Source organism: Lycorma delicatula, chromosome 2 (genome assembly GCF_047948215.1).
Source record: "Lycorma delicatula isolate Av1 chromosome 2, ASM4794821v1, whole genome shotgun sequence".
Taxonomy (NCBI): Eukaryota; Metazoa; Arthropoda; class Insecta; order Hemiptera; family Fulgoridae; genus Lycorma; species Lycorma delicatula.
In genome coordinates, this window is record NC_134456.1 from 144290918 (window position 1) to 144304471 (window position 13554).

The 13554-nt window shown below is 32.4% G+C and overlaps 1 protein-coding gene across 1 annotated transcript in view; it reads right to left on the reverse strand.

The window, feature by feature from the left end:
* The window catches only part of LOC142319294 (neuroligin-4, X-linked-like), an 894612-nt gene that overhangs the window by 128385 nt on the left and 752673 nt on the right, over window positions 1–13554 (reverse strand). The window contains exon 4 of the mRNA XM_075356400.1: window positions 12833–13509. Within this exon, the coding sequence (XP_075212515.1) occupies window positions 12833–13509 (677 nt within the window). The remainder of the gene's footprint in view (window positions 1–12832; window positions 13510–13554) is intronic.

Consider the following 13554-nt stretch of genomic DNA (forward strand, 5'->3'; position numbering starts at 1 on the left):
ATAAACAGCTTTTGTACTACGGTAAGATTATTCTAAACTTTCTGTTACATTGGATGAAAGATAACAATACAGTTAAACATTAAAATTGAGGGGCAGTTTGACTTCTTAATAGTGTGTAATCAGCTGGGAACAATTGTTTTCAATAACAAGATATAAATCTTAAAAATTAAAAATCACGATTACTAAAATAAAAACACTGCTGATAAAAATTACTCTTTAATGTAGGATAATTACCAATATAGGATAATTAAAGGGAGTAGGTGACAATTTTGTATAAAAAATTTGTATATAGTATAATTTTGCTTTCAAATTTTTTAAATTTATTTAAACAGTCTATATGAAACATCTATTTAAACATTTTTACGTTTAAATAGATTGTATTTATGTATATATATATATATATATATATATATAATTTATACAACCTATGGCACTCTCCCGATAACGTAAGGATTCAAATGCGTTCATCTAAATCCGTTCAACCGTTGAGGTTGCTAGGGTAGAACATACATAGATACCCGTAAATACATTACACTCCTTTTTAGGCAGTCGTGCAAAAACTAAAACAAAGCACATATCAGCATAATGTAAAAGTATTGTACTGCATTTTACTAAGTCGTATCACTTTTAAATTGGGAATATTTTTCCCTGAAACAATTAAAATAATAAAATAAAAAACTGTTGAAAACTTACTGAACACATCTAACGTACGATAGTGTAAAAAAATATTCCCTTTTATTATTTTTTAATTAGTGTGACTGAAACTGCCCAATATAATAAGAAACACTCTTTTCTTTGTAGCATGACCAGTAACATCACGCAATATTACAATAGTTAGACAAAATCTTAGATAACTAAATTATTTCACAATATCACCAAGAGTAGAAGTCGATGCGGCTGTATTAAATTAATTTAATTATAGTACTATACTGTATTTATACAGGTAATTAAACGAGTAACAGAGTACATTATCAGTCTATCAGCGTATCAGAGAATGGAACCTAATTAAAGCACGGTGTAGACCTTGTTACAACGATGCTCTTAATCTGAGGCTTTATTTAATTACGACATTCCATAGGAATCTACACATCTGTTGCTTCCTTATCGTAAGTAATTAAATTACTTGCTGATCGAAACTCAAGCCGAAAACTTTCAGAAAGTAATTGTTAATATTTATGTAAAAAACAGAATATTTAAGAAACGTTTTGGATAAAAATTATTTTATTAAACAGATGTGTTCTGACAAAGGTAGTATTTCTGATATAATATTAATATGTACACTGGCAAAAAATACACCTTAGTTATATTTCTCTCACTCATTATTATGGAAAATTATGATCTGCTCGGACTTACAAAATGAAAAGGTAAATCCTAAAAAAAAAATCAGCTTAAGATACCAGCGATTATTTTGTAAATGAATTTGTAAGAAAAGACACTAAAATTTTACTGATTTAACAGAAAATAAAAGAAATAAATCTCACCTACGAGTAGTAAGACTGATCCAACTGCAAGATCAAACCGTAACAAATTTGTTTAAATGCTATAAAAAAATTCGTTTAAATGCTACCTTAAATACTATAAAAACTAAATTAATGAAAATCGCGAAATATATGAATCTCACCCTAACTACCGTATATAACTACAAGTAATCTTTTTTACATAAATAGACATACTTCTTCTAAAATAAGAAATGTAAACTAGAATAAAAGTATTTATTTAAATCTACATACATCTTTACACTAAGCTTCAGTCGTTAATCTTGGGTAGAAGGAATTATGCATGCAATAGGCTTCAGAGAATAGATAAGGTTTACAGATAATAATTGTAAAAGGGATAAAATTACATAAATATGCACTCAATCTTTTCAGGAAAGAAATTCTAAAGGTGGTATGGATATCAGTAAAATGGGTAACGAAAGATAACCAAATAGGAAGTTAGAAGGAAGAATGGAAGAAAGATCGTCAAAGGGAAGGCCAAGAGTGTGTAGTTTAGCGAACGCGTGGCAGATTTAGAAGTGAAAATGATTGATGTTGGTTTAAGCCGAGAAGAGGACTAACAGCACTTCATAAGATGAAGAGATAATTATAACCTTATACACCAAATAAGTAAAAAAAAAAGGGTTAAGTAAAGTAAACGCCAAATCCACAAAGATCAAACCGTTGCGAAACTTAAATCTGTATATTTGATTATATATTTATCTTATAAATTTTATAATTGAAAAATAACTTAATTTTGGAATTGGTTTTTATGTAACAATTCAAAACAATTAATTTTAGAAGTTGAACTAGACTGACAATTAATTATATTACAATTTATTAAGATTAGAATCTGTAATTACATAGCTATGTTGCAAACTGTAAAAATTAAAAATTGGAAGTTCATTTTGAAAATCATTACGATTATTGTAATAATACAGAAATATTAAATAAATATAAACCAAAATATAAAGGAGAATGCTATTTTTACGAATAGTTATTTTTAAGGCTGGTTGTTTAAATATTATACCTTGAATTTTCACTCTAAAGACAGTCATTGGAAGATAAAATATTTTCAATTTAACTAAAAGCCTTTTTTTTGTATTTTCTTTTAAGAAAGTTAATGAACTTGTCGAGCATTATTGCGGAGATTTCAAAGAAAAAGAACTATGTTTTCTTTTTAACAGCTCGTAGAATCATTTTTTCTTCTTTTTTTTAAACACCCCCAAAGCAACCGGTCCTAGCAGTTAAGCAAAACACAGTCACCTCGGAGTGTCGCCACCCTAGTTAGCCTCCTTCTGGGGCTTTCCCACTGGGGTCTCCCCAACATCACTAGGACACATCCTCTTCCGGATAGCCGATATGCCCTTCCGTTAAGGAGCTACCCATCCCATCGCTACTCTAACAGTTCCAGATATGCGCTTTGCACATCCTTCACTTCGCGACCCACTTTTACCTTGAGGGTTCTTTATACCATCATCGGGGAGTCCCGATCCCCCCACTCTTGAATGTGGGCGGACCCGAACACCCTAGGCAAAAAGATTACCTCCCTGGCCCTGCACGTCGCCACGCTTCGACTCTTTTTTTTAAATTATAACATTCCGTTGCTCACACATACAAGGGTGCACCTGACCCTACTTCTCCTACAAAGTAAAATAAATAAAAATCCCCTTGATCGCGGCGTCGTCAAGCGTTGCAAGGTCGTTACTTCCTTACAGCAAGCACTCCTCATTAATAAGTCCTGTTCCTAGCCTCGTAGAGCCGCCTCCCTGTGTTTACCGTCCCCTTCCTTCGTGCCCAAAATTCTGCCGACCATTATCTCCACGGCCTTCCATTTCCTCCTGCCTAGGAGTATGTACCTCACGATGTTATCTGGAGTGAGCCACGCCAGTTCCATCTGTACCCTGACGTGATCCCTCCGAGCACAGTTAAAAAACTTGTGCTCTGATGTGTCAACTTGCGTACAATATGCACACTCCGGGGAGGCTCTTCTTCCGAACCGATGTAGGTAAGCCATAAGTCCCCGTGGTCAGAGCGGAACTGGGTGAAATAGTAACTCACCTCCCCATGCCCTCTACGAATCCACGGCCCAATCCTGGGCTTTAGTCTCTTTGTCCAGGGGCCCTTAGTGATGGCATCTCACCTGGTCTGCCAATCTTCTAGTAGCGTTCCCCACGTCTCAGCCTTCGTCATCTCCTCGTACCTTCTTGTTAGCTGTGTTGCTCTCAGACGAATCGGGAGGACCCCGGCGATGACCTCTATCGCAAATCCCGAAATCGTACTGTACGCAGAGGCCACCTTGACCGCTGCCCTCCCCTGGAGTGAGGACATCCCAACCTCGTAGGGGGAAGACATCCACCTTGTGACATTGTGACCACCTTGTGACCGGTCGCCACACAACCCCCTCCGTTCCGACCCAAGAGGGGCTTTACCGGAAGTCGTCCTTTAGAACCTCATCAGCCAGACCTCGTCGTGAACAGCTGTTGACAGCCTCCCGCTTCGTTCGGCCTCATCCAACGACTCTCTACCGTCTTTAAACCGCTTCCACCACGTGTATGTTGTGGTACGAGATGCAGCTTCATCAACGAATGCTTGCTGTATCATAGAATAAGTTCCAACGAAAGATTTTTGAAGTCAAACACAAAATTTTATCGCGCTTCTCTGTTCCATATCGCGAGCTCGCACAAGGTCACACGAACACAACGTAAGCGGCCAAACATAACTCGAGACTGGGGTGACGATACGTGATGAAATTTTGTACACACTCACCAGACAATGAACTACGTTGTTCCTTGGTTTTCCAAGATATGATGCTACTTATATCGACTACAGAAATTTAGTTCAGAAACTTTTCAGACCTACTGTGTAAGTCACGATATTTAGATTTCTTTTATTTATTACAGGTTAATAGATTATTTAAAGATTTCTGGAATAAATGAATAAAGCTACTTTAGAGTTAAACCTTTTTTTAAACAGTATTACAGAAATTCTTTTTTATTAACACTGTGCAAGTCTTTTGCTTTTTATTTATTCATTTATATTTTTCGTTATAATATTCTGAATATATTTACATTTTTAAAAGTATTTTATTCTATTTATATTGTGTTTCTTTTTCAAAATTTATCTTATACTTTTATTTTAATATTGTCACGTTTTCGTCATTATTATTATTATTATAAAAAAACATCAATGCACGATAAAAATTAATTTAGTGTTAAAAATTACTAAATTGTTGTCGTTTCCTAAAATCTTTTAGCCACTATATCCCCTGTTAAAAAGCAGAAAAAAAATTTTTGTAATAAGAGATAAACTTTTTGTTTACATCCCATAAGTACAAATAAAAATAATGAAAATAATTTTAATTAATAAAACATTATTGTAATCACAATATATCCTCAAATTGATTTATATTGTTAAATGTCATTCTGTCACGAGTAAAAACAATTTTTCTTTTAGTGCAAATATGTAGTTGGGCAATAAAATTTATAAAAAAATCTTATTAAAAATCTAAACCGATTAGGATTACTCAGTTCATTTAAATAAATTTAATTTCATAAATATAAATATATAATAAATATTGAAACAGTTATGAATATTTCATTAGTAGTTTGTTATAGAACTAATCCACTAAGTAATAAAGGAGACACTGTAAATAATTTGGTTTTGCACATAGCTATTACCTAATATTACACATAGTCATTACATTAAACACGATCTTGCTTTATACGCGCTGCAGTTTAATACTCTACTAGAACAATGTAAAATCAAATTTATACGTTATTCCGGGAAGGAGAAATAGAATACGGAGAGAGAGTGGAGGAAGCAAAGAGATTTCTTTGTAGAACAAATTCAATCGGCCGTGCAGGTTCCAAGCTTTTATACAAGCCGTACAATTTCGCAGCTCTCTGTATTTCTCTACCTAATCTCCGGTAACGTTTCCCTTGCGAGACTTCACAAAAGTTCAAACCATGTTAATTTAGTTTGTATAGAGACTAGCATTTGGGCTTTCTTATTTCTGAGTGCTCTGGTATTTCACAATCATTAATCTATAAGTGCTAGTAATACAATACCTTGTTTTGTATTAATACGTAATAAACTGCATAATTTATATGTAGTTACACGTAATGTTAAGTGAAAGTAACAAGATTATGATTTCCACATAGAATATTATTATAAGTAATATTCTTGTGTTTTATGTAATTTTAATTAATTTAGTAGCAAGATTTAAAATGAAGTAATACAGATTAATTTCTCATACTTTCGTTGCAGATTTTTCTACCTACTTTTCCTAGCCAATATTTTAAAATTAATCAACGTAAATACACAAAAGGAAAATCTATTTCCTCGAACTTAAAGCAAGAGGATTGAGTTCATAATTACAAACCTATTAACGACATAAATAGGATAAGTCTCAAAATTGTTCATTTTCGTTTTATCTATGAAGAAATAAGATCTACAACAAACAGTAGGTCCCATATTAACCAGTTTATAAGTTCAGAATAAGTATGGTTTTTTTATACTCTTATTAAGTTCGGATCGTGTCTGCGTATAATGCACATCAGTAATGGTATATGAATTAATTTTTTAAATTTAATGAAACTCAAAAAAATGTATATGTCATTAAATCTAAGTTAAAAAAAGTCATACATACTGATGATAATGGCGTGATTTAATTACGATCTAGTAATAACATTTCTAATAACTACTACTTATTCACAAAATGTTTTTTTTTTTTTTTTAGCTTGTTTTCCTAATCGCTGACCGTAAAGCATAGTACATATTTACCGTAAAGCATAGTACAGCCCAAGGGCTTGCCTACTCTAACGGATCGTTTCAGTGCCTGCTTTTAACCCCTAGGGTAAGGTATCCAGGTCCAACTATTTCGTTCCTGAACCCGACCCTAGGGGCCGGGACTCGGTTTTGATGCCTTGCCTCCAATGTGTGCATCCCACAAAGGAGGCTATTTTAACAGCTGGTTGCCTCTAACCGGGAACCCAAGGGGGCCCCAGCCGGGTCTCGGTCTTAACAGCTAGAGGGCGACGGAGTTATCGTGTCTCATTGTCGCCTTCAATGACAAAAAAAAACAAAAAAATGAAAAAAATCAGAAGTTATTAGTGAAATAAAATTTTCATTTTACTTTTCATTTTTTTTAAATAGGAAATGAAGTCGGATTCGAACCGATCTACCTTTCTCTTGTACGAGCCAAATACTTTCTTGATTAAAAATTTACTTGACTATAACTGAAACCAATGAAAATAATTACCACTTATGATATACCGTTGAAACGCTCTCAATAAGAGCTTATCACTGCAGTTGAGAAAAACTCCAAAATCCAAATGTTTTGGATTTTGGGTTTTTTAGACACTTTTGGTCAAGTCGATTGCAATCAAAAGGGGAGGTGTACAATTAGATGTTACAACAGTACTAAATCCAAAACTTCAACATTCTACGCCTAATCGTTTTTGAGTTATGCGAGATACATACGCACATACGTACGTACAGACTTCACGCTGAAAATAGTCAAAATGGATTCAGGGATGGTCAAATGGAAATCTCCATTGAAATATGATAATCGAAATTTTTCGTGATCACAATAGTTCCTTTACTTCTTACAAGGATGTAAAAATCGAGACATAAATTGGGCCCAGATTATTTTTATTGGTAATTGGTTCCTGGTTATTGAATTCACTGCTGTAACAATTTGATTTTACAGATCTTGGAGATTAGCAGGCTTAATTTGTAAACCCACCGGGATGGTCTGGTGGTTAATTCATCATCGCAAATCAGCTAATTTCGAATTCGAGAGTTCTAAGATTCAAATACTAGCTAAGGCAAGAATAATCTTTTTACGGATTTCAATAATAGATAGTGGATACCAGGGTTCTTTGGTGGTTGGGATTCAATTAACCACACATCTCAGGAATGGTCGACTTGAGACTGTACAAGACTACACTTGCATTTACATTCACAATATCATTCTCTGAGGTAATACCTTACGGTAGTTCCGGAGGCTAAACAGAACAAAAGATAATAACCCTGAAGTAAAAGGTTACATATATATATATATTTGTTATTGTTTATATTCTAATGTCAACATATTACAAAATAGAAAAATATTATTACATTTGTTATTTAAAAATTAAAGCGATAAATATATCATTTAACAGAACGTGATAATATTAAAAATGCCTATCTTATAAAAACAAAATTTAAAAAAATACGAATAATACACGTGCAATGACACGCTTGTAGTAAATTAAAATATGAAAAACACGTTTAAATTTAATATTATATTATATTACAATACGAATAGGATAGGGAAGACATTTTAATATCAAAGCTACACTTTATATTTAAATGGCTTGAAAATAATGACGTGTTATTTAATAATTAAAGGTCCAAAGTCTACTCTAATACAAATGAGGTCATGGTTTTAAATGGACTTTTATTCAAAATCAGTAAAAGATCTTTAATAATTAAAAATAAATTATTGTTTTTATTTTTATGTAAAATATCAATTTTTCAAACGGAATGAATTATCCAGTTTTAAGGAGTTGTAATGGGAGTTGTTTTAAGGAGTTGTAATCCCAAAATCACCGTCAGCTCAAAAGTTTATATATATATATATTTTTTTCAATTTCTTGTGGAAACGGTAACTGCCGTAATTTTGCGCCAATCAATTTCAAATTGTTCCTTAAAAATAACGCGTCCCAAAATGTCGGTCGAGTTCATTAACGGCCAAAATCGGACCGTAGGAATGGTAATGGGGACGGCTTTTTCGAAAAAAACAAAACATCGCTATAACTTTCTTATTAACTAAAATATCGAATTTGTTTAAAGTTCCTACTATTTTTTTGGATAAGGGCCTAAAACATATTTCAGTAAAGTTTTTTGATATCACCAACCATTGGCCCAGGGGGTGGAAATAATTGGGTTTTGAAGACACAAACATACCTCCCTTAATAGGTACGAGGTCTGTACAAAAAATACGTAGACTACCGTCATAAAACAAAATGAACTTTATTTAGAAGTTACTTGTCTGGGTCCCCTTCAAAGTACTCTCCTCCCCGACGCACACACTTATCCCACTGGTGTTTCTACTTTTGGAAGCAGTCCAGAAACGCTTCTTTTGTGATGTTCTTCAGTTCCTTCGTCGCATTTGCCTCAATTTCATGAATCGTCTCAAATCTTTTTCCTTTAAAAGGTCTTTTGAGTTTGGGGAACAAGAAGAAGTCACAAAGAGCGAGGTAAGATGAGTAGGGTGGGTGATGAAGAACAGTTATCGAGTGTTTGGCCAAAAACTCACGAGTTCTGAGGGCTGAATGGGCTGGAGCGCTGTCGTAATGAAAAAACCATTCACCACTCTCGTAAAATGATCTCGAAATCTCGTAACATGATCCAACTGATATTCCACACTCTTCAGCAAGCTTTCTGATGGTCAGACGTCGATTTTCCCGAACCAGGATGTTGATTTTGTCTAGGTGTGAGTCGTCGGTTGACGTGGAAGGACGTCCAGGACGCTTATCGTCTTCAATCGACTGACTACCATCTTTAAAACGTCCATGCCACTTATAAAATGTCCCATGCTTCATATCAACGTCGTCGTAAGCCGTCTTGAGCATATAAAAAGTTTCATTCGCAGATATTCCGAATTTAACACAAAATTTCACATCAACTCTTAGCTCGTTCAAGTCACTCATTCTAAAATCCGCCAAACGAAAAAACACACTTCACAAACAATCGCGTAGCTAAGCAACCAATAATGATAATTTCAATCAAATAACTGCGTTGTAATCAGCTGATCTGTACAAAAATGGCGAAACCAAACGGATTTGACTGGAACCTACTGGACCCGAGCAATTCAAACAGTCTACGTATTTATTGAACAGACTTCGTACAGTATCGAATCGGTTTAAAGTGGTCGTTAGTCCTCTAAACATTACCTAAAACCTTTGTCTAAAACAATTTTTAATATGAGCAACCCTTACGGCAAGGGATGACCAAACTCTTTCGGGAATTGTGAGATGGACTTGTGAAACTTTTTTTCACATGCAACCATTGTCGTATTGAGTAAATTTGAAGTTTATCTTAATTTTAAGGTGGAAATCTTTTTAATCCCCTACTTGACATCGGTTAATCTACGTCCGCCATCCGACGTGCCGAAAGGGGTTTTTTCAGTTTTGAACTGAAAGTTCAAAACTGCCTATTATATAATCATATCAGAAAGTTTAAGGGCAAAGGAAGTGTGAAATTTCTATTACCATGAGTTAATTAAAACTGTCTGGAGTAAAAATAAACAATTTAAAAAAATTTTAATTTGATGTGTTTTATCTGTCAGTAAGAAAATTAATGTTGAAGGACTGAAATAAAGATCAATAATACTTTTAACTTTAACAGTTTAAAATTCAGATAATATTTTAAATAAATTTTATTATTAGCGAATGAACTGTTCCAATAATTCTCTATCGGCTAAAAATATATACTTCATTCCTGCACCAATTATGAAACGAAAATATATTAAATGTTTTTAACCTAAATGAAATTTATTTCGCAGAACTGATGAAGAAATTAACGGACAAACGATCGTTAAGTAAATAAAATAACGTAAAAGTTTCTTAAGAACACTTATCCACAATTAATCCAGCTTTGCTCCAGTTTTCTACAAACAGTAACCATAAAATCAGTGTTGTAACAACTGAGTACTTCCGAGACAGATTATACTTAGATAAGACTCTTTCCTCGTAATTTTATTTCTAAAATATAGGTATCTACCAATATTTTTTTTTATCGTCATGTAGACTACTGCTATTATTTGAATAGTTTTATCTCAATAAAAAAAAATGTATATAAGACAAACTTTTAAATGTTGTGTGAAAAATGTAAATAAGTAATAAAAATATTTTATACCTCTATTAGATGGAATGGTAAAAAAATACAAAAAACTTCCACTATTATAAATACAAATATGAAATAAAATCTTTCTGATATTTAAGTGCTCATAACACGGTTCAGTAAATTATAATATATGTCCAGCATTAAAGATACCGATGTATATTTATTTATTTTAGTGTATTTAACTATTTTAATGAACAAGTTTCAATAAATTATGACAAGCTATATATTAATTAAAACATTCGGCAAAGGCAGAAATAAATTGAGAAATAAAATCAATAAATTAAGGAACAATGAACAAAAGTGAAGAACTTTTCCTTTTTATGTGAAAATAACAGAACACGGTAGAATAACAAAACAGTTTTTAAAAAGTTTATTAAACTCACCGATTATTAATATCTATTTATTGATTTGGCATCAAACCATATTTCTTGATTTTTTTAAATTACCTTATTTTTTCCGTTGTAATTTGGCTATACTGTTCTAAATTTTCATAAAATATTTTAGAGGTTAATTTTCTAATTATTTTATTTAATCATTTCTAACACCATTTTTATAAAACTGCAAGTATCTTGGTTAAATTATTCTAAAGTTAATATTTTAATGCAGTAAAACCATTTAAGATGAAGTAAACCATTTAAATATTTTTGATATTGACGATTTTAACATGTAATCTTAAAGATTTTATGGTAGTAATATAAAATAACCCAAACTTTTGTTCGGTCTGAATAAGTATTCCTTTCCGTTAATAATATTTCGGTAGTAAATAAAGAAATAAAATAAAATCTTAAATAATTATTATAGAATTAATTACTAGCTAATTATATGCTTATTGCCGAAATGTAAATAAGAGTAATGTTTGCTAGAGAACGTAACCGTGGAGTTTGAGATGTTACAATTTAAAAACAAAATATAATTCTTATATATAGATTATATCTTATTCTGTTGTACACTACTTTACTGATCACTAAGTCAACATTGGTTAAGTTACTGAAGTTCGGTTACTTTAACTTATATCTTACCATTAACTAAAATAACCAAACGAATTTCACCTTACGCAAGTTTTTATAAAATCATCTATAATAATTAATTTTTATATGTATAAAATACTTAATACTTAAGTATAAATATTAAGTTAAATATTTTATACTTAAGTACAAAATACTAACTTATTCAATAATTCATTGTAATAAGCAAAAGAGCATGTACTACATGTTTTTATCTAGTCGCCGTAGAAAGTAAACGCTTGCCTTCCCGTAAAGAAAAGAAATAACGTTCACATTGCCAGTTTGAGGACCGGTTGGCCAGTTATAACATTATGGCTCTTTGATATTATTTCCTTGCCTGCATTATTTTGACGGGTTAAAATCAATAATAAATTTTTGTCTGAAAATCCAAAAATGTAAAAAGCTTTAAGTTTCCTCAATATAAGATGATGGAACGCAGTTGTGTTACATCAGATTCCACACAGCTGGAATAGTTATCCGGAGATCAATCTTCTACACGATTACAAATCAGTCAAGTAATATAAAATATTTTACGTTTTAATATATATAATTAAATAAGGTCAAACGCTAAATTAATAAAAATAAAATAAATAATAAAAATATTTACTTAGTGCCTGTTTAGTATGAGTATTTGAAAAATAATTAATTTAAAAAAGTTCAATTTATTAAAAGATTTCCTAGTCTATTTTTTTTTTTTTTTTTTTAATAAAAATAAAAGCATCATGAAATGCATTTCTCATAAGCTTTAACAAACTTAATATATAAAAGATAAAAAGATTAATTATTAAATGATTATATCAAAATATGAGCATAATAATTACAAAATAAAGTTACACAATAGAATAAAAATATTCTGAAAAATGAAATATTAAGTTACATTTTTTGCTCAAGGAAATAATCTTTTCAAAGGAAAGAGATCACCTCTAGAATCCCAAAGGGAATGAAAACGTTATCAAAACATCTTTTCTATCAAAAATGCAAACATAAAATCGAATTCTATGCAACATATTCCTTTCTCCAAATCCACTTCAAATACAAAATAAATTACAAAATAACAGAAATTCAATTTTTAATAAAAAAAAAGTACTTTTCTACCTAATAGTTACAAATATTTAACGTACTTTAATACTGAATTCTTCATTATAAGATTTTTTTAACAAGGTGAAAATTTTTAATAATAACATTCTTTCAGAATTTTGTGAAGTATATTTAATATTAAAAAACGTCTTAAGTTATTGAGAGGCCTCATTTATTATATTATACAAATTTAGTATAATATACAAATATAGACTGAATATATACGAATTATAGACTGAGCATACACACACAACATATACACGTACACAACGTTTATACACACATAAACGCTCGTTTTTATATGTATGTCTGTGAATTACAAATTGAATAAAATATTATTAGGGATTAACATTCATACAAATTAAAATGAAAATGTTTGACCTGTGGGTAGTCGCGCTCGCCGGATTGGTGATGGAAGTGAAGAAAATAAGTTCGTCCACCGCGGACAGTGTGCAAAAATCCAACGCGGATTAGCGGTGCAGCTGTATGTCCATCACTCAGAACTTCAAGCGTAGCGTCACGCACACTTAACGGGTTACCCGAAGGTCGTTCCCAGTCCGTATATTCATTTTTTAAAGTAGAAAATATTTCGTTTAAATGGAAATAATAAGCGTTACGGACGTAAGTGCGCAATATGCGATCCCTTCTTGTTTCATTAAAACCGAACTCAAGATCCTGTGCACTCAAATCTAGATACGATTCCGTTGTGGTAAGTCCAAACAGCAGGTCTCTATCTGGAAAGTCTGCTAATTCGAAACCGGGGCCGTGTTTATCACCGGTTAAATCTGCTAGCGCCGGGCTACCACCGATATTACCCGACAATACTGCCCCGTCGACAAACGGCGCGAAACCCGGTAAAAAACGCGGGGGGTCAACGCGCACTTTGAGCAGGTCGGCGAGTGGTTTAGTACGGAGACATGGTGCTAGATCGTCCTCCACCAGGTCACCGTGGCAGCCAGTTTGTTCCGCCACTTTACGTTTCACTGCAAGCGGTTCTCTTTGAAGTGCCCACGGGCTTAAGCCTGAACCGCTCAATAGTACTACTCGATGCAGCAACTCTGAAACACAAATTAAAACGAAACGCAATTAAAAGCGATGCTAAG